This window comes from Rhinolophus hipposideros (genome assembly GCF_964194185.1).
Source record: "Rhinolophus hipposideros genome assembly, chromosome: 17".
Classification (NCBI taxonomy): Eukaryota; Metazoa; Chordata; class Mammalia; order Chiroptera; family Rhinolophidae; genus Rhinolophus; species Rhinolophus hipposideros.
This window is the reverse complement of record NC_138063.1, coordinates 1,604,139-1,626,741: the sequence shown is the minus strand read 5'-3', so window position 1 is coordinate 1,626,741 and position 22,603 is coordinate 1,604,139. Positions and strand designations below refer to the sequence as shown.

At 48.8% G+C, this 22,603-nt stretch overlaps 1 protein-coding gene across 7 annotated transcripts in view; it reads right to left on the bottom strand.

The window, feature by feature from the left end:
* MBP (myelin basic protein) overlaps window positions 1-22,603 on the bottom strand; it is an 86,794-nt gene that overhangs the window by 52,691 nt on the left and 11,500 nt on the right. For 3 of the 7 annotated variants that reach the window (XM_081078085.1, XM_081078089.1, XM_081078088.1), the window contains exons 2-3: window positions 10,821-10,895; window positions 363-450 (exon numbers count right to left, since the gene is read on the bottom strand). In XM_081078085.1, the coding sequence (XP_080934211.1) occupies window positions 363-450; window positions 10,821-10,871 (139 nt within the window). In that variant the 5' untranslated portion in view covers window positions 10,872-10,895. Of the gene's footprint in view, window positions 1-362; window positions 451-10,820; window positions 10,896-11,761; window positions 12,155-19,948; window positions 20,068-22,603 lie in introns of all 7 variants that reach the window. The other 4 variants (XM_081078091.1, XM_081078090.1, XM_081078086.1 and 1 more) reach the window with 3 other exon arrangements.

Here is a 22,603-nt window from a genome sequence, read left to right as displayed (position 1 = left end):
TGTACAGCTTCCTAATGCCCACACACAAAGGAGCAAGTAGATGATTAGACAAATGTCACATAATAAGGAAAGATCTGGGAAGTCTCTGGTGTCTGTGTGTATACAAAAGCATGCAGAACAACCGAAAAAGGCAAACGCAAGATGGCGAAAGATGGACCCCACAGGCACCCAGGGGTCACGTCGGGGCGACCGGAGCAACAGGGTCACAAGTGGCTCACCTTCCTCATTGTATAGAGGCTATGTTTTCAGTAATGAGAACAGATTCACAGATGACTCTCGTAATTAAACAATTAAAACCTTCCCCAACTGCATTTGCGCAGTTATCCCATGAAATCTCTGCTTCTCATTTTTATGTTACATACCAAACACCTCATTGTCTTCCGAGGTCTCCCGGGAAAATTCGGGAAGGTTCCTCTTTTTCTCAGACTCTCCTCTGTTAGCTTCACCATCCTGGAAAAACAAAACTCTGTTGTAACATACAGTGTTTCATCAACACACAGTTCATTGCTCTTTTCTCCTTAAACACTGGCACAATATTCATTATAAATTAAACAATTTAAGCATCCCCAGTACTTGATTTTTTCACTCAGTAGTTTTCATTCGTGTGTGATGGCAACGACATTTAGCTCTGCATTCTCTGCTTCCTGGGTGAGGCCGTGAGGAGCACATCGGTTCAAAGCCCACTGAGTGTCCGGTGGGAACCCTTTCTCGTCACCCAGAAGTGCAGTGAAGCCTGACTCCATTCTATCCCGACTCTTTTATGGGCAGAGGGGCCTCCTCACGTGCAGGGGTCTTGGGCGTGAGCTGAGCAGACAGCATTCGCTCGTCCTCCCTGGTTCTGAGTGACCGACTTGGACAGGACACCACAGGATATCTTCAGTGTTGGAAGGGTTTGTAAGTTCTCTTTAAATACGAGTGGCTATTTCTTGCATTTCCAGAAGAAACATTGCCTTGCAAATGCCCCCTCCTGACTTGATTGGGGTTACAAATGTGACCTGCAGGACAGCCGTGCTCAGATGCCCAAACAGCTCGCAGTGGGTCCGCTCACTGCCCAGGCGGAGGGTCCACCAAAGCCAGGCACAGCCAGCTGTGTGCTCTCAGTGAGGACTCGCTTCTCTCAGATTCGAGACAAATCTAATTAGGTCAAAGCAGATAGCCCAGCTGGGCTTATCCCGGCTTTGGGAGCCTGGAGTTAAAATGTTCCCATTGTTCCTGGGGCATGACGTGTCATAAACAAGAAGGTCCAGTGAGTCAGGGGCCCATGCCGGGGAGGCAGGGGTCAACCTCACCTTCCTTTGGTGTGGCCTGTCTTTGGGGCCCAAGCTCAGTCCTTCCAGTGTGTGTGTGTTGTAATACAAACAGTTCTTATAACTTCATCTTGTTACTCAGCATTTTTGGTTTGTTTCTTAAAAAAAAAAAAGGATCATTCTTATTCTTGCTTTAGGCTGGGATTGGATAAGGAGCAAAAGATATTAGCAAAACACTGAAAGCTTTTAGGATCAAAGTCAAGAATATGCAGGACAGTGGAAACTGGCTCACCCCCAGGCACGTCCCTTTCTATGAGCATCAGAACAGGATGGGCACACGCAAGGGCAGGCTTAGCCTGTCCAGGCCAGGGCTTCCGAGCTTGGGGGGACAGGCCTGGTGGAGAGCCACTGGTCTAGACAAAGAGAAATATGAGCGAGGGAGCAAACATGACTAGTCCATTTACTAGTGTACTTGCCGGTAATACATTTTTCATGAAGATACATTTCAAATCATCAAAACTCTACTTTTAAAAGAACAACATGACATAATGAGTGAAAAACGTATTACCAGCAAGTACACTAGTAATGTTGAATGTCAACTATAATTCAATACTATATATCTCGTCGCGGGATGTGGAGCACAACACAGGGAATAGAGTCAGTGGAGCTGTCACAGCTACATATAAACGATGTGAGAGGGGTAGTAGATTGGGGGAGGGGGTTATCACTTTGTGAGGGTGTAAATGTCTAACTATTACATTGTTTTGTACACCTGAAACTAATAAAAAGAAATCAAAATAAAAGAACAACATGACAAGGATTAGAGATTAACTGAAGGTGAGAATCAGATTTAATTTAGTCATTAAAACAAGTGCCTCCAACACAATGGTTTCTTAGATACGACACCTTGGATATGTGCTGAAAGCACAGGCCACAAAAGAAATAATGGAAATGGGACGTCATCAAAATGAAAAGCCACTGTGCTGCAACTGAACCAGCGAGAAAGTAAAACAAGAGCCCAGAGAATGGGAGAAAATATTTCCAAATCATAAATCTGATAAAGGTCTAGTTTCCAGAATACGTAAAGAATTCCTACAATTCAACAACAAAAAGACAAACCACCCAGTTAAAACAATGGGCCAAGGATCTGTGTAGACTTCTCTCCAAAGAAGACATGCAAATGGCCAGTAAGCGCAGGAAACATCCCGACACCGTTACCCGCTAAGGAAACACAACTCAAAACTTGATGAGACCCCATGAGGCTGGATACCATCAAAAATCGTTGGTGAGAATGTGGAGAATCAAAACAGTCATACATTGCTAGTAAAATGGGGCAGCCAACTGTGGAAAAGTTTGGTGGTCCCGCAAAAACTTAATCATAGCATTACCACGTGACTCATCAGATTCATTCCCAGGTACATGCCTAAGAGAAACAAAAACTCCTACATGGATGCTCTTGGGAGCATTATTCATAACACCAACCGGTGGAAACGACCCACATGTCCACCAGCTAATGAATGGATAAATAAAATGTGGATTCCCGACAATGGAATAGTATTCAGTCGTGAAAAGGAGTAAAGCACAGATACCTGCTACGACACGGAGAAACTTGAAAACATGTGCCGTGAAAGAAGGCAGACACACAAAAGCCACGTCGTGAGATGCTGTATCTATAAAGTGTCTGGAACAGGCAGATCTATACAGACTGGAAGTTCATTAGTTGTTGCCTCGGGCTGGGAGTGGGGGGCGTGGGAGTGGGGAGTGACTACAAATGGGTGTGGATTTCTTTTAGGGGCAATGGAATGTTATAAAATTAAGTTGTGGTGATGGTTGCACAATCCTGTGAATATGCAAAGAAACATTGACTTGTACACTTTGTGAATAAATGTTATGCTATGTGCATTATATTTCAAGACAGCTATTAAAAGAAACATGCACCCAGTAGCCAGGCTGCCGTGGAATCCTGCCTGAGCGTGTCACTCTGGGAAGAAGTGACCCAGAGGATGACAACCACTGCTGCGCACGTAGCCGGCTGGCCCAGGGCAGGGTGCGTGCATTCTGTGCCAAGGCCCGGGACTGGGGTTTGAAAGGTGGGGAATTCACATTTTGGAAGGCTTTGCTGATTCTCTCTCATTGTTAGGTTGCTTAATTTATTTCTGGCTCGAGTCATGAACTTGAGCGGATTTACGAATGAGGCACAGAAAATGCTTCCTACCTCCTGGTCAGTTCAAAAGGGAACTCTCCATCACCGACCACAGAGCAAGGAGAAGTCTGATGTTAATGGGAAGGTGATTCCGTTGCCATCAGCTCTGCATAATAAAGCCTGTCCTACGTAGTGTCCCTGAGCGTGTCACCCTATGGCTGCACATGGTTGCGGAATTGCTTCCTATAAGGCCACAGGTCTACTATTTGAAGATGTAACGTTGCTCAAAAGTAACTGTGTTGCTATGTCAGAGTGACCATTTTTCTGAACACACACCCAGCTCTGCCAGTTCTGTGCACCCCATCCTCACCGTGAATGGGGTAGTGACATCGCCCCTCAGAGGGCTGTGTGAGTATTAAAGGAAGCCGTACGTGTAGGGCTGCTACCAGGGTCGGGCCCTCAGCTGACAGTCAATACCATGTACCATCATCATGGATTTTACTGTTATTCACCTTCTGACTCTTTTCCATACTTGAGACAAGGTGGAAATAAAATCTTAAGTAAGAATAAGTTTTAATGTGCCTACCAATGCAGTAAGACTAAGAAGTAAAAGAAAAGGAGAGTAATGTCATATAGCCCTCTAATGGCACCCGCCTTCCGTTTCCCTCACTCTAAAGGAACAGACGGGCCCTGCAAGAGGAGCCGTCCCTTGTCGGGGAGAGGCCTGTCTTCAAAGCCCGGCGCTGCTGTGGGCTGTCAGTGGGACGCAGCCCCAGCACAGAGGCCTGCCCCAACCTGCTCTCAATCCTGGGCAACACATCTGGTTGCAGCTTGTTTGTCCCCTGTCCACACCAGAACATGTCACCCGAATCTGACCAAGACACCCAATGGCTTCAGGAATTTCATACCTACAAGTGCTGACAGACGCTGTCGTCAGGATCACCAGGAGTCTGAACATGATATTCTCTGCACATTCGGAGAAATTGTGTGTTTCAGGCTACAGACCGTCTCTCGTTCCACAACTGACAATCAAGTCAAGTCAGATTATAGTTACAAGAAGATAGAAGTTTCCAAATATTTTGATATTTTGCCAAACCTCATTACGGAGCATGTAAGAAAGGCATGAGATATAGCGTTCCTAAGCAGAGGAGCTAAGTATTTTGTATCCCAATGGTGAAATGAGATAAGTCTAGGTGTTAAGAATGGTCATCAACAGGAAGTGTTATACGGCCCTGGAATATGACATGGCATCTCCAAATGCCATGTCATATTTCACTTTGAAATACATTGCAATAAACCTCTTTAAAAAAGACTAAAATTGTCAGCAAGTAAATTGAATGGCCAAAAAACGATTTTTCATTCAGTTAATTAGAAAAGCATAAAATAAATATTTCATCAACCACTACAACTTTTTTATTAATTCAATAGAAAAAATGAAAAACAAAAACCTAAGACACATGACTTTGAATGCAAAGCATGCACAGAACCACTGCCATGGCAAACAAAAGCCAGGAATGTGTCACGTGCCGTTGAAAGGCTGAAATCATACCACCAAGCATAACACTCTTGGCTGCTTATGAGAAGTGACCACTGGACGGTGGCCCCCTTGACCCTCCCTGGGGGATATTGGCTCTGCTATGGCAGCCTTACTTTCCAAAGAAAATGACATGTGTGTATCTATGCCTCCAATTTTTTTTCCATTTTTTTCCTTCGCTGAGCTAAGCCTGGGGGGGCGCATTTCATGTCCCCAAGGGCTGCCCCCACTCTGTGCCCATGGAAACGCCTGGAAGGGTTGAGGGCCGCCCTGGTTGATGGGTTCAATATCATCCTCTTCTAAGAGGGGTTCCCGCCAAGCTCGCAGGCTCCAAACCCCAACGTGGGCGGAGGAGGTGCGAGCCCAGGCAAGGCTGAAGCCCCTGTGCCCCTTCCTCAACTCTTGTTCTCAAATCCCATCCAAACAAAACAGTCTTGCCTCTTTAAATGGTTGTAAAACGCCAGGTGAGTGAGGTCTGGGTGAAGATGAGGAGAGGAGCACAGCAGGGACACGCAGAGAGGGGAAAAGGGCTGAGTAGCACGTGGAGAACACATAGGGGGGAAGCGCCCAAGACCTGAGGAAGCACCCTGGCAGCAGGCCCAGGGCGGGAGAGTGAGCACGCGAGCAGGGCCCTCTGCCCGGTCGGTCTCACTGGTGCAATGTCCCAGCAAGGCCGTGAGGTCCACACCTGGAGACACTGGGGCCCTTCCCAAACTCATCCTGAGCCCCGACCCCCTGCGGCTTGGCTGTCCCCGAACGTTAGAGGAACAGCAGGGTCTGCGGACGGCTTTGCTCAGGGGTTGCACGATTCACAGGGTCATTTCCAAGCTGCAGGGAGACGGGTGGAGGGAGGAGGGCGCCTCAGGCCCAGTTCCTAAGGCACCTGCTGGTGTGCAGCCCGCTGCTGGCCTTAGGTTGCCGGGGGCAACACTTTATCAGGCCCATGTTACTTTTATGAAGGATTGTTGAGGGGAGGCTCTGCTTGTTAATTACACCCTGTGTCTTTAATAATTACGCTTTGTGAGGTTTGCTGCTGCCCAGACCTACAAAGATGTGAGTGTTCCCGGTTTATCAGATGAAACAAAATACCACCTACATTCCTTAAAAACCAGAATCAGCCTCAGGGCTCTGCTCTCCACCAAGCTGTGATGGGAGGCTTTCTGTGTGCGTCATTCCTTCCAGAAGCCATGCCCTGCCCACCCCACACATTCACGTCTGCTGTGACGTGTCAGCTAGATGAGACTCTCTAGTGTCCGTAGGAAATCCTGCATCTCCACAATATTCACCGATGTCCCAGCTGGGCACCATGGTGGTTTCCCGAGGAGCCCTGGCAGTTGGAAGTCCACTCTGTTTCATCTGCAGTAAGGGCCCAGGTCCCCAAATGCATGCAGGGCCCCACAAAACCAACGTGGTGCCTGACGTTTCCCAGGGCCTTCTTCTGGCTCCTTCTCAAGACAGGGACAGACCTGCCGTGAGTTTTTCAGAATAAGCTGCTGCTTATTCTCAGATTCTGGAAGCCCTCTTAGAAAGGGTACATTTTCCGCAGCATTTTTGTTTTCCTGTGACAGCTCGGTGACATTCTGGGGGGCGCCATGCGTGTCAGGGGCATGGACGCCTGAGTGCGCACAACACCCAGCAGCAGGCGTGCACACGTGTGCTGGTGTTAGAATCCAGTGGTGGACAGCACACCCTGGAGGGAGGGCGCGTCGCATGCAGCATGGGCGGTGGGATTCAACGCTGAGCGAGTGAGCAGAGCACATCTTTCTGTGTGGCTCCCCGTACCAGCGCCTGCCTCGGCACTTCCTGGTATCTGTGTGTTGTGTTTCTCAGAGGATTTTGCCTTCTGAACATGGTATTAACTTTTGCACAAAATTGTTATGTTGGGAAAGGCCCCGAGTTTTCATTGACCAAAAGGAGCGTATACCCATCTGGTAGGGTTCTGGGTTCCTAGGACCTGAGATGACACATACAGAGTGTCCAGTAGCGCTGCGCTGTCACTCGAAACATGTGGCTATGAAACCTACATTACTGAAAACTAAGTAACATTGACAATGCGGTTCTTTGCTTGGACTAGCCACATTCCATGTGCTTCTGGCCCCTTGTGTGTGATGGCCGGCCTACCGGGCAGCACGCACGTATAGCATCCCCATCGTGGCAAAAACTTCTGCTGGACTCCAGAGCAGTGGTTACCTGCACGAGGAGGAGTCAGCATGTGGCAGTGGACAGTTCAACGCACCAGGTACCTACTGACGTGGCCTCAGATTCTGCAACTGAGGTCAAAAGGGATTCTTTAGCGGGGGCGGGTGGGAAGGGGAGAGAGCGAGGCGGGAGAGAGGAGAGGGAGAAAGAGAGGGAGAGAGACAGATGACAGGCGAGAAAGACAGTGAGCTCTAGGACTGTTAGGTAAGGTGCCATGAGCAAGTCTGCCTGCACCTTGCAGCCTAAGAATTTATGAGACACGGCGTAGGTGTTCCCATGTGTCTAAATATCAGGCTAGGCTGGCACCTATCTGTCTATAGGGAAGTGGCTTCTGCATTTCAGTTCCTTAAGCTCTTAAATATATATTACATGACTAACTTAAGAATTACCTGGGTTCTCAAAAAAACTTGCTTATGTGACTTGCCTACAAAAATGGAAATTACACCTTTATGGGTCTAACAGTTGCCAACACACTGTAATCAACTCAGAAAGCTGAAATCTCCAGGTGCATCTGGGGCTCAGAGGCAACGCCTCCCCACCACTCGGTGCTCCAGGCTGGAGACTGGAGACCGGCAGGAAGTGCATTCTTGTGACTCAGCTTCCCACTGGGTGATGTTCTGATGGTGACCGTGGTGGGTTTAACAGGAACTGCAAGACGAGCGTGAGGCACAGAGATGACAACAGCCTGGGTTTGGGGTTTGGAAGGGCCTGGCTCAGTCCCTGCTGCGCTGCCCCACCGGTGAGCATGGGCGGTACCCACCCTGGCATTGTGGCTGTTGTCCTCAGCGGAAGCCCTGCTAGCTGTCACCTGGCCTGGGGAGGGCACGCTGGCCACACACCACCGACAAGCTGTGCAGTTAGGGTGCCAACAGCGGGACACACCCATGAGCGGAGCTGACAGAAGTCAGGCCCTCACTGTACTTAATTTCTCTGTGGAGACGAGAGCATTGCAAGGAGCGAATGTGGGCTAATTAGTAGTTAAAATAGAAGCTCTCATTCCTGAGGATGGCGTGAGAAGGACATGCTTCATGAAACAAGCCTGACAATTCTCTACCTGGGACGAGATATGGCAGGACTTAGGATTCTCCACGAGTGGCTGTGATGGATTAAGCCACAGGTGGTTTTAAAGGAAACGTACTTCCCGTCAAAAGGAGACTGTCTACGCATCGGTGGGAAGAGCTGAGTTCTCAATGGCTCTGTGCCTATTTGTACACTAAACATCTCACTTCTCAGAGCGTCACCCTCGTGCTATCGGGAGCATCTCATCAAGAGCCTGGGGTCTGAAGGATGATGCCTGCGTGAACAGCCTCTCCAGGGCTGTGATTCTCCCACAGAGGCCGCGTGCTGGCACCTGGGGTGAGTCTGGCACGTGCTTGGCTTTGAAGAACAGCTTAAAAAACTAACCAGTTTAATTTGAAACACAAAATCAAACAGACGAAGAAGTTACTCCCCATTGTAAAATTCAGCTCTTATTTTTCAGTGCGGTAATTCTTTTCTTAGGCTGATTACATAGACAAATCTAGAAATTGGGCAAGGCACGTTCCGAGAACCTTTGTGAGCCAGACACCAACACCACACAAAGCACAGAGATGAGTGTTTCCTACGTCACCCACAGATGAAAGGCAGGTTTTCCAAAGCGTTACTATTTGTTACGTTTTCACATTTTTAATAGCTTATCACTTGATTTTACTTATTTTTGAAAATACAGTGTCAAGATAAACTGCTGGTTGTCTTTATGCCTCACGTGTCCGGGCTGTGATGCTTCTGACCAGCGGCAGCCTCATTAGGCTCATACGGGAAGGGAAACAAGGAGAGTCAGGACCTACCTTCGTCAAGGTCACTCCCACGGGCACGGAGGTCAAACACAGAGCGGAGAAGCCCAGATGTAAAGAAACAGTTCAAGGGCACCAGGCATCCCACTCCCTCAAGGTGGGCAGGAAACCGGGAAGCAGGTGGCTGCAGAGGCCCCGGAGACCAGGCCTGTTCCAGAACCTTCCCCTGACATGAGGGGAGGATTCCTCTCAGAATTACATACAGAGATACACGGAATCACATCACCGCTTTCTGTTCTGGGCCGAGGTTAATGCTGGGCCACACCATGGAGCGTCAGAGCGCTCTCAGAATGGCAACACACTTTCCATTAAGTCACAGAGAGCGTCATGAAAGAGCTCTTCCAGGTGACAACTGCCTGCAGCAAGCAATGTGGTAATTCCAAGTCTTTCCTTTGTCGTTAAACCATCAGAAGGTTGAAACAATAGATTTCAGAACAAATAGGTACATATGGGCTTGGCCACTGCTCCATGGTCTCAGGTCAGTGGAATCCAACGAACCAAACATGTTTGGTGTTTGTATCATGAGACAGCAGGAAAGGAAAAACGTGCACGCCACACACAGGGTTTCACGCCTGAGTTCTGACAGCACAGCATGTGGCTTAGCCCACGAGGGCTCGTTAGCAGAGATGTCTGTCCATGTTCACGTCCAGCTGAGACCTACGCTCCTGGTGGGGACACTGCCCATCTGTGGTCTGCACAGAAACTGAACCTGCTTTCAGCTCATCATAACAAGACCATCAGCGATGCTGTCTGAGTTTTAGAAAACCACCAGTCACGCCGCATTGGATAGTTACCAGAACCGCTTACATGATGTGTCAGATCGGTCCTCCTTCCAGTGGAGGGGAGAATCCCAAATCAATAATAACACTGTAAACATGGAAATCCCTTCTAGTCACCTGGGGCCTGAGATCATCGGGGAAGGGACTCGATAACCCTGTTTCTAATTTTAACCAAGAACAAATACGAACAAAGACAGTATGACATCACCCATTTGCTTTCCACAGATAATTTGAAGGTGATTATGACCAATACTGAAATAGGGTCCAAGTACAGATCAGAGAAGGACCCAGCTCCAAAGTTTGTTATGACGAAATAAAAGCACGCTGCAGAACCCCGGCCGAGGGGTTCAGAGGCTGCACTTCAGTTCCATTCAATGCAGTAGACATGGCTAAAGCACTTCTGTGTGCAGCCAGGGGCTCCATCCTCCGCATCGTGACGTCCGCTGAGCTGCCCTTCATCTAGACTTACCTCACATACGTTTATGCTGAGTTAGAGTGCCAAAGAAGGCAGCTAATTTCCCTTTGCCTATAAAGGACAGTAATTCCAAGTTTTGGATACAACATCAGGCCTAGTTCCTCATCACCTGAAGGGATTGTCGGGTGGTGGGGAAAGCGGTGGACAGACGCAGGCCACCAGGTGCCCTGGTGGTGGTGGCGGGAGTGTCATCTGTGCATGGGGCCCTGTGGGGGAAGGGCTGAGAACCACTGTTCCAAGACACCCCTGGGGGAGCACTGGCATGCGGAGACTCAGGCTCAGGTAATGGGTGCCCACGGCGTCGGCAGGAAATGGCGATGCTGCACTAGAAATGCAGCTGGAACTGCGGGTGAGCACTGTGTACACTTTTCCTGTTTATCTGCGTTTCCCAGACATTCCCCAGGAAAGGTGTGGAAAAGGCTGTGGAGCGGCCGCCACTGGGTGGTGGGACTGTCCTGGGTCTGGAGTCCAGGCTAGGGAGCACCGGCCTGGGGGTTTCTAACCGTCTAGCAGTTTCAGCAGGAAGCAGCGGCAGCCAGTGCGTATCAAGCTTGTGTTTAATAACAGAAACAACATGCGCTTTACAGCTTGTGAGCCGGCTCACGCCTTACCTTACTGCCCTTCTCAGCACTCGACTCCCGCTTTCCGGCGAGGTTTCCCATCCTGAACCAATGAGGCTTCAGAAGCTAAAAGAAAAAGAGAAGGTGTTAGCCTCAAAACAGGCACTTTCAGAACGTCCCGCACAGCTTCGCCATCAGAACAGCGACCCTGTGACATGCCATACCCATTTCTGAGAAAAGTAAACCCTAAACTCAAGAGGCACCCTGCACGTCTTCTGAGCAGCTCCACGCACAGAGCTGAAAATTGGACACATGCCACAGGGAATTCTGCTAGTGACAAACACGTCAGCGTGCTTCCTCATCTGTGAAAAGGTCAGGGGTTCTTTCCACACAAATACACACATGCAGAGGGCGGCACAGCTCATCCTTGGGGCAACGTCACGGGGAGAACCAGATGCAGAAGAGGGCTGCTGCCCCCCCCCCCCAAAAAAAACATATCCTGGTAACCGTGTGAGCACAGAAACCATGGGGTCAGATCAAGGGCAGCTTGTCAGACAAGTATCCCAGGAATCTGCTCAATTCCAGGGACGATAAAGCTGGGTTAAGGAAAGCATGTTCCTCATTTGTATTTTCTAACCCAAACGTCAGCAGCAAACTCATGATTCTTCCCCCCAAAAGGCATAAGACTGAAGAATTTAGCCAAATCCATCTCAAACACACTGTGTGTCCCATGGCGTCACTGGGTTTGCACAAGCCAGCAGGTCACCTTAGACCAGGCTCCAAGGACAGTCACAAACTTAACTTTCCGTGATATACTCTTTTTACAGAATGTGCGAGTCCCAAGTTCCTGCTGAACACAGAATAGCTTTCCTTGAAAGGTCACAAATGAATCGTCCCCTAAAATGGGAAGAGGGGGTTTCTAAAATACTGCATATGCCTGCATGACAGGACCGTTGTGGTCCATGTTCAGAAAACATGGGATTGCCTGGTACCTGAGTTTCTCCAAAGCCCGTATGTACTGGGTGCCTCTTCTGTGACTAATGATGGTGATGAATGCCCATCTTCGGAAGGTCCCCAGTGGGCATGAAGATGGTCCACAGGATGGGCGAGAAAGGAGCAGTGACATTTCAGTGTCACCTCCCAGTGTGTGGGGGGTAAGTGAGCTGTGACCACAGTGGAGAGTAAACAGCCAACCCCTTCACATTATGTCACTGGAAACTGGGACAGGTGACATTCCAGTAAGAGCCCCACGCAGAGAGATTGTACAAAGGCAGGACTTCAAACAACGATGATTAAAGCAGCAGGAATGACTGCAAATGGAAGCTGGCTCTCCTGGGGATAAACACCCGACAGGCCCTGAAGAATTGTGCAAACTCCTGTGTTTCCTGACATGACAGAGAAAAAACAATATCTTAAAACGCACACTTTCAAAAATGCAAGTCTACCTCTGCAGGTAATTTTGGAATCCAATGTGATTCTAGCAACTACCTTCCCCATTTAAATTAGACAACAATGAAAAACCTTTATGGGGTGTTCTCACTGGGAAATTGGAGGTTTGGGCGCGTATGGTGGTATGCTTGACAGAAACAGGTACAAAAGGGAAAGAGAATTTGTGTTGGCCTCTTGGGGTCTAACCTGCAGTCTGAAAACATGAATGTGTGGACTTGGGGACGCTGGTCTGACAGCGGGGTAGACAGCTGTCACTCTGACGTTTGACCCCTCTGATTCTGTGCAGGGTGTTAACCAAATATTGAGAACTTGCAATATGTATATAATACATACAATAACAGAGCACCAAACATTTGTGGATCTACCTCCCCGTTGCAGAAATGAGAATTGGTCTATTCTAAACTTAACGCAGGCAAAATACTTAACTTCTCTTCATTGAAGTTGATTGACAGCTTGTACTTTCTGGGTTTTCGGGCGGGGGGCATAAACCACCTCACGTTACCATCTCTGTTCTCACAGGGCAGCAACTCCAACTCACATCTTAACCCTATTTTAATCAATACTTTGGAGAACTCAAGTCTCCTGGACACAGAAGTAGCAAAATTTCGGGCCAGGCTTTTGAATGTGTACAAAACTGGTTAGATTTGATTGGGGTGTCTGATTACTAGAAAGAGACTTTTATAGGTGGCATTTAGAGCGGGCAGATTCTAGCCTTAAATGCACAATTTACATGGCGGCAGGGAAAGACAAGAAAAGCAAAGCAAGGACTGATGCATGGCGACGCCCCTCCCTCGTCACTGGGAAGATGGTTCCGGAACGCACTCACTGGGCACGGTGGTGCAGGGCAGCACGGTGGTGAGAAGGATGTGGCGTGCATGCACGTGGGTGAGGGGCAGCACTGCGGGCGGGAGGGTGGGCTTGCAGAGTCTGCGCCCTTGCTGTGACTATGCCAGACAAGTCGGCACCAGCAGCTGGGCTCTGCAAGGGGCTGAAAAGAACCATCTGCCCAGAAAAGACTCGGACATTGGAGGTCATCTTCATTTTGCAATTAATCAAACTGAGAGCAAGAGAAAATGGGCCAACATGTGGAAAGCTGCACGGGAGCCAGGCTGACTCTGAAGCCTCCCCGGGTAACCCGAGAAGCATTTTGTGAAATATTGAACAAGGAATGTGTGGGGAGCAGGAAAAACTTTTAGGTTATATCAGGACACCCTCCTTAGGCTGACACTCAGTTCTAGATGAGATTTCCAAACAGCTTCTGGGTTAGAGAAAACGTCCATGTTCAGACGATTATCTATTCGCGCTGCACTAGCTAGAGGGGAAAATTAGGTATGGGCAGTAAGTCAGCGATCAGGACGGACTGGAAAGCCATCGAATCGTAGCCATTTGGCTGCATTTCTAATAACATGCTCTACTGTGTCTGAGATTACTGCACATTATCTGGTGAAATCACAGATAAATTCCACAGAGCATGTGAGTGAATGCCTGTGAGCGGCAGAACTGAAATGCTGGGGGCACAAGCCAGTGGTAGTTCAACCACTTGTATTCTTTGGGTAGTTCTAGCTCTTCAAAGTGCAAATAAGGCACTTGAGACCTGGGTCCCAATCTGGCCTCCTGCTGGGAGACCTAGGGCAAGTTTCTCCATCTCTCTGAGCCTCAGTTTCCCATACAGGAGAAGCAGTGACGTCTCCCTCACTGCCCTTGAGAAGGAAATGCACCCTAGGGGCTCGTAAGGAGGGCCAGGGTGAAGGTGAGCCTAGGGGCTGGCTGGTCTCTCTCCTCCCACCAGGTGCCTGTGACCAGGGTGGGTGGTGAGCAGTGGAGCAAACGTCTCTCAGCTATCCAGCGATCCACCATCACACCCATATTGCAGAGAACACACATAGACACCCACTTTTAAACTGCCAAGTTCAGGGATGGGAAAGGTGTAAAAAGGCAGCAGCCCTTGAGTCAGCAGTGACATCACACAACAGCCCACACAAAGCTCCCTGTCCATCACAGGCCACCCAGGTGCATGAAGTGACGCAGCTCCTGCAAGTTCAAGCCACACTCAGCGGGGAAGGTACGGCACAGGGAACATGCTGAGGATATCGTAATGACCCTGCATGGGGCCAGGGGGCACTAGACTCAGCTGGGGCTCACTGTGTCAGGCATATCAACCTCTAACCACTACGCGGCACACCTGGAACTCATATCACATTGGCTGTCAACCCTAACTGAAAAATAACAAGAAACATTATACACATATATAAAGACTATACTAAGTGGGGGCAGTGAGAGGAGGGACAAAGAGATTCGGAGGCTCCAGAGGCAGCCGCTCCCCAGTCTGGTGAAGCCTTCTGACGTAAACGCTAATGCACTCTGAGGTCCTCCCGAGTGCATTCTTCCAGGTAATGGAATTACTGTGAAGTCTTTTGTTTCAATAAGTTAGTGTAAGCTAGAGAAGCCTCAGTTCAAGTCTTCCTATAGAGAGGGCTTAATAGATGTGGTCGCCAGGTCACCCTGCGTGTCTCCCCCAAAATTCCACAATGAGAGGAGATGGACAGGAACATTAGGCGCCATGAGGCAGATGGCCTGTGGAATCCATCGTCTATTACCTGACGCCATTGTACGTCCGGGCTCATTACCCGTCAACCTGTCTGGCTGTATTTATGCCCATGTTGTAGGAAACGGGTCACAGTTGTATTGTTTTTACAGACTTATGGTTCTTTTGGCTTTGGTTTCATAAGGTACTCTTGATTACGCAATGTTTTTTTTTTTTTTTTTTTTTTTTTAGTCCATGTTTAAGAAAATACTTCCTAAAATTAATGTTTCTATGGAGATACAGGATTAATTTTACAGTGGTGTGCTTTCTCCCTTAAGTTATATATTTACAGGAATAACCCTATAAATTTTATCCCCATTTTATAGTTGAGAAAACAAAATTTAGAAGACTGAATCTATATATGAGAATAAGAATGCTTCTAGGAATATATTTTAGTTAGAAATAGGGGTTCCCTGGATGTTACTTCCATTATGAATATGTGTTATGTGGAAGAAAGTGTTATGGTAGGTCTAAGATATCATACATTTCTAAGTTATTCAAACAAGAAAGAGAAATAAGACGTCACTCCAATAAGCAGCAGCCCCGAGAAAAATGTCTGAATGACGAGGGCCTGGTCCTTACGAACACCTGTACGTGGACACACGAGTTTTATAACGAAAACTGCAGACTTTCTTCATTCTCCACCTGACGTCTTGCAATGACAGCTGGTGAAGGATTATCTGGGTGTTATTCCATGCCCGCCAATCATTACTGATCGTGGGGCTCAGCCAGTTTAACGTCTCTCAGCTCCTGACTGCTCGTCTGTAACAGGGAGATCACCCTGCGTGCAGGTCCTAGGATCAAACAGGGTAGCAGACAAAAGCCACCAGCCCCACCCACATCCCAACGTCATCACCCCCTTCTCTCCCTCAGAGAACGGCTTGTGTTACACACGGTGCCGTGTGCACAGGAGACAGACGGGAAGCTCATTAGGACCCCAAAGAACTCATCTTCCACATACATCTTAACTGTCAAAACGCACCTTGTCCTAAAAATCTTTCAGTAAATACCTTGCCTCATAATCAGTAGATACACTGCTTCACAAACCACAAGGCAATGTGTCTTTTTCATCAGTCTCTGGTGTGATTATTTACGTATAATATTTCAGAGTAAATTTTTCTCGTCCTGATGCATTTGTGCAAACATTGACAGTAAAAATGCCGTAGGAGGTCTTTTGTGAGGTCCCTGCTGGGTCCCAGAGGGTTCTCAAGTGAGAAAGCACAGTTAGTACCTGAAAAGCTTCGCACTGGGACCCGTTTACTGTCATCCCCGGCCAAGAGGAGAATCAATGTGGACTCAGGGCGGCAGAATTTAGAACTCCCATCAGGTGGTCACTTTCGTTTTCTGTGATTTTGAAATTCACTGAGGCAATGTTCTCACAGTTCCCTGTGCTTCGCCACCCCTGCTTGGGAGTTGCTGCTTTTCACTAGACGTTAACGGTCATTCCAACAGCACCCCTGCGATTCCTGACATCTAGGAAACCCGGACATTGGACCCAGCGGCTCTCACCCCTCATTCCTGGATGCCCCAAGGAAACATGCAGTAAATAGCTGCGGAAAAGGGACACCTTGTCCTTCAATTAAATCTGTGGGTCACTAGCGTTGGCTGAGGAACCCCCAAACGCTGGTCAGTGTGTTTTGTATTCTGGAGAGGCCTAACTACACAATCTGGGAGAATGAAAAGTAAGGGAAAGAAAACTGTGGATTTGCATAGGCCGGAAAAGGCTTCTTTGACCTGTGAACTGTGTGTTCAAGACCGAGGGAGACCCTGTGTAGAATTTAGACTGACAGAGTGTAGACAAAGTGTCGTGAAAGTGGCATCACCTGATAAGGTAATAAGACAGGAAACACCGAGAATTCCAAGGCCATCAGCCTGTCCTCCTCCATGCTAAAAGCGAGGCAGAGAAGCACTCTGGAGAGCCGCAGACTGACACCCCTGACCCCCAGCACCCGTCAGCCTCGGGCCTCAGGCACCAGACCTGCCTCGGCCCTGAGAACCCTCGTGCTGCGCCTGGTCCCGGGCAGGTCTGTGAGGTTTCCCAGGCCCGGTGCTTTCTGTGATGGGTGTGGTTGGCAGGAGGCCAGAAGGCTGGCAGCCCTCCCTGCACAGATAACAAATCCTCCACTGAAAGGTGAAGGATGTTGACAGCATGAAGTTGGAGGGCAGGCAGATGATTGCATGCTGGACTTTTAAAAGAAAACCCAAGCAGCAAATGTAAAAGAACAAGGAACTCATGTATGAAATAAAACAAAAGACACCTGGAGAAAAATGAAGCTAAATGACAGGCTGCATTCCTTCACTATCCTTGTTCCGCCCTCCCTCCTGCCTCCTGCCTCCCTCCTCTCTTCCTCTCTTCTTCCTTCCCTCTTTCCTTCCCTTTTTCCCTCCCTCCCCCCTTCCTCCCTCTCTCCCTCTCCCACTCCCTCCCTCCTCCTCCATTGTCTACCTTTTTCTGTACCAGTATCCAGGCGCCTATGCCTGCTTTCTGTAGAAAATCATTTTTATTTCTTATAACATCCTTTTTCAGAACATAGTAAACAGCTATCAACATCACCAAAACAGCAACCAAGAAAATAAACACACACACACACACACACACACACAAACACACACACACACACACACACACACACAAGATGAAAGGAAAGAGGCCACTTCACAGACTGGAACAAGCAGCCAGTGCTGAAGAAGTCACGTTTAGTTTCTGAGTGAATGTGACAGCCAATCTCTGAGATCCACAAGCATCCCAGCCCCTCCTGCCATCACATTCACAGGGACGACTTTGGAAATGTTTGAAAAGTGTCACAAATCCCCGTTTGTCAATATGGCCAACTGAACATGCAGGAAAGCCTGCCTTCCGGTCCCAACCACTGAGCCCCATTCAACGAGAGCACACTGGTCCGTTTAACTCTTTCAAATGAAGTACTAACAGCTCTCGGAGCCAGGACACTGAGATTTCAAGGATTCTGAACTATGTCCCAAGAACAGAGGTGGGAAGGAGAGGGGCTTTCCTAAGCATGGTCGCTGACTCGGAGAAAGGCAGTGGTTTTCCTGCACTTCCTCCCCTTTCAGAGAACCGTTTCTTATCAGTTGAGGGAAAGTCTCATTGGTCCTGACCCCCTCCCTCTGCCTCTGGGCTGCTGACTCACTCCTGGTCCCCAAGAAGCACTTAGACAGGAAACCCCTCACCACCAGGCCAGCGCACAGACACCCACAGACACCTAAACGCTGACTCCCCAGCAGGGGCACTCACATATCATCTCCCATGAAAGTTCACATTTTGAAGGCAATGACAGGCAAATGTCAGCACACAGTTTTGTCACTTTGAAGGTCATTTAACATTTTTTCCCCTCTCACTGTCTCAGAAGCCACTAGAAAACAACATAATGGTGACAGCTTTATAAAGCTTTTTTCTCTGACTGTTCCCAGTGTGGAGTGTATGAAATCTTTACAGACTGCCCCTCTGTGCAAACCAGTCCACTGCCTTCACTGCACAGTCAAATACGGAGATGGACCAGAACACACATTGAACTCCTTACTTGTCTCATCAGCAACTGTGTGCTGGGGACGGACGGGCGCCATGACCCTCACCATGGGAGCCGGGAACCCTTCCCAGGCTGTTGTGGGTTGTACTGTGTCCCCCCAAAAGACATGACAGAAGGTCCTAACCCTGTGACTATGACCTTATTAGGGAACAGGGTCTTTGCAGATATGACAAGTGAAGAGGTGGTTGTGTTGGAGTAGGGTGGCCTGACCCAATAACTGGTGTCCTCATAAGAGAAAGAAGAGGGAGATTTGGACACTGATGCTGGGCGAGGAGCGTGGGGGGAAAGGCTGTGTGACAACTGATGAGAGACCATGGTGGTGATTCATCTATAAGTAAAGGGACGCCCGGGATTGCTGCAGCCACCAAAGCTGGAAGAGGCCAGGACGGACCCTCCCCATGAGCTTTCAGAGGAAGCCCAGCCTAGCCTATGCCTCGCTCTTGGACTTCTGGCCTCCAGAACTGAGAGAAACACATTTCTTTTCTAAGCCAGCCAGTGTGGGGCCCTTTGTTACAGCAGCCTTGGGAAACGATTACAGAGGGAAAATGGCACACACAGGGAGACCTACAGGATGAGCAGAGGAACAGGTAGAGACCAGGGGGACATATAGGAGGGGAAGAGTGCTCCAGGCGAGGGTATGGCTTGTGCAAAGGCCCTGGAGTAAGAGAGGCCATCAGCAGAGTGTGAGCGTGACGTGGAAGTGACTGAGTACTATCAATGTGCTAAAGAGCAGGACCTTCCAGGTGGCTATACTGTCAGGTCAGATGGCATACTGCAGGAGACAAATGATGTCCTTCCATCCATTTGGGGGTGGTGATTTGACTCTAGTGTGATGAGCAAGCTCTCCAGAGAATTCTCTGAAAGCCTGTGCTGTAGAGCAAAGGTTTGCATCTTCCCAAAACCCATGAGTTGAAACCTAACCAGTAAGACTCCGGTACTGGAAGGCGGGGCCTTTGGGAGGGGATTAGCCATGAGGGCGGGGCCTCATGATGGGATTAGTGCCCCCCATTAAGGAGGCCTCAGAGCGCCCCTTCGCCCCTCCGCCATAAGAGGACCCCGCGAGAACACGCCATCTGTGAACAAGGAGCGGGTCCTCACTGGGCACTGAATCTGCTGGCACCTTGATCTTGGACTTCCAGCCTCCAGGACTGTGGGAAATAGATGTGTGTTGTTTGTCAGCCCCAGACTGTGGTCTGTTACAGCAGCCCGAATGGACCACACAGCCTGCACTGGTCCGAGAAGGACAAGGTCAAAGCTCAGTTTGGAAGTTCCCGTCCATCCAAGAAGTTTCTTCAAGGCAGTGGGAGTTCTCAGGGCGCTGATCAACAGAAGCAGTTGCAGAATTCAGCCTGGACTCACCACATAACAAGTGTCTGAGAAGGAACCGGCGGCTAGATTTGGGGTATAGGAATTTTTGCTTTGGGGTAGCACATAATATCCATAAGCTAGTTATCTCCATCATTTGTTTTCTCCAGGCTTATAAGATATAAGTAGATTTATAGCACAGAACACTGCCTTAAAGTTATCAAAAATCATTTTAAAAGAAAATTACGGAATTGCAGAAAAATGAAGTTGGTTGGAAATCTGACTGCGTCCCTCACCGTGCTAGCTGACTTTGTAGATAAAGCCATCATCAAAACAAGGCAACAAATTTCGTCCTGGAGATCCCAGCTACCGGCATGGCTCTAACATCACCTGCCAACTACAACAACGCATGTTCCTGGAGGAAAAGAGAAGCAGGTCAAACAGGAGTTCCATAACACTTACATTAGATTGACCTGTAGACAGTCTCAATACAGTCGCAAGTCCACGGTTAGGCAAGGTGCTGACTTTCCTCAGCTCTCACAGAGAGAGACCAAATTCTCTGTGTAAAAATAGGAAGTCACAGGAAACTGACCTTGCTCTGGAACACCTGGCATGCCAGCCAGGCCTACAGTCACGTGGGACGGGCCTTTCTGACTCAGAGAGGGGAGCTGGCCCAGCAGGCAGGGCACACCCTTTCCCGGGCGGGCAGGCAGGGAGTCTAGAGACTTGGCAGCCCTGGTGGCCTGTCAGTCATCGCCAGTGAGGGTGGGTACCCCTGGCCTCTGTGCACAGCCTCCAGAGCAGGTGTGCCCCTCCCACTGTCCCACCCAGAGGCCCAGCAGCTGGGACAAGATAGGCCCTAGCTCCAGAGAGAAGCACCTGAGTGGGTAAGAGTGCCCAGGGCATGCCCCCTCTTGTAGGCAGGTGCTCTCTCGGCTTGCTCGGAGGGTTTGGGCCCATGCACCTCCTTATCTATACACCCAGAGGGTAAATGATACTTCCTGGAGCAGTTGTGGAAATAGTTAATATTTTACAGGCACCTGAGGACACAAGCCATTAGTCAGAGGAGTAATAAACCCCAGCAGGCACTTTGCCCTCTGTGACTGGCCCCTGTACCCCATCTCCCTCCTTTGTCAAGGCAGGGGGACAGGCGTGTGTCATCACCTCAGGCCCGTGTGAGCCCATGACCCAGGATACTGGCACTGGGAACAGAGGGCGCACGGACACTTCGGGCACTGCTTCTGGCCACAGCCAGTGATCAAAGGACAAGAGCATTTGCTTCACCCAGCGCGTTTTAATCCACCTCCAGAACCGCCCATACCTTCTTTAGCAACGGGCATGACGGAGCTTGATAGTTGTGTGTAGGGAGATGTGTCAGCTCAGGTACGGGTTTGCACGTGGCCTGGGCCAAAAAGAGCTACAGTCTGAGAGCTGACTAAAATAAACCCAACCTTTCCAAAAACATGGAGCACACTGAATTCAAGAATTGCTGATCTGACATCTCCAATTACAATCACCGATCCTGCCAGTCCTGCAGGAGACGTGGCTCAGAGCCCATCTCCTAATGGGTGCACTATTTTACTGGGTGACTTCCTTCCAGAATCTTCTAGAACCTTCCAGATTCTAATCAGAAGAAAGAATGCTATGCATGGTCATCAATCCCACCATGGGCCCCCAGGAGGCGTGGCTCCGAGCCACGCTTTTGGGTGTCACATCTTTACACGGCATGCAACATCTTACCAGGCAAGTCCTCATTTCTTAACACACAGTAGAAAGAGGGTGCTAGCAAAGGACAATTATATTTAATGAAAAGGGAGGGAGACAGGTCCCAAGAGAGTATGATGCAATGAGAAGGACTCTGAATTGGGGGTCGGGAATCTTGGATGGCGGCCATGGCAGTTTGTGAGGCGCTATGTGAATGCTTCAGAAGTACGTCCTCTTCATCCTTTCACTCTCCACTGAGGTACTGTTCTGCCCTTCATCTTACAGGTGACGAAACGCTTAGGTCAGAAAGATTCGGTCACACGAGCTCACTCAGCAGTTATCGGCAGGGCCTCGGTCTGAGCTGTGTGTGTGGCTACAACACAACATGCGGTCTCCAGAGTTCCGGTTCAAGTTCGGCCATGACCTGACTGGATGACTTGGGCAAGGCGCTTAATTTCCTCAAAAGAAGGATTTCTCGATGCATTAAGTCTTGCATTTATTAAGGAACAGAGCTCCATGGAAAGGTTAGAGGGCACTTTGCCCTTCATTTCACACCTTTTAATGGATGCTCTGAAGACTTAAACCCTCCAGGCCAACACGGGCCAGGGCTGCATGCCTCTTTCCTCCGACGTGAAAACTTTTGCGGACTGACAGGAAATAATGAGCATTGCAGAAACATACCATGAAATTAAGTCTCTTTTAAAACTCTGTTATTAAAAATGGTATTTAAACTAATATTTAAATGACAGCTATCTAGAGCACATGACATATATTATGAACCTAAGGCTGGCGATGAGCTTGCATTTTGAACTTGAACTTTTGAAGGGGTTTCTGCATGCCATTTAGTTTCTAAGTGGTATCTTTAAGGAGGAAAAAGGCCAGCGTCCTCTCAGAAGGCAATGGTTTATCACCATAGGTTGAGGCCTGACCTTTTACTGCTCCACCAAAATCAAGATTATTCAGGAATGTCTTTTATAGGAAATAGAGAACATGGTTTGAAAAATACAGACATCTCTGCCGAGTATAGTTGCTACAATGTGCCTACCTGACACACATCACAGTTATAATAAAGTATCGTCATGACTTATACTGCCCTAAATCACAACATTTCTTATTTGACCTTATCTAATTTGACTCTAATCACAGAAATCAAATGACAGGTGGCAACATCCAAAGACCATATGGGACGGATTTACTGCAAAAGCGTGTGAGCAGTCGGGAGGACGTCTGAGTTCTGGTCCCCACTG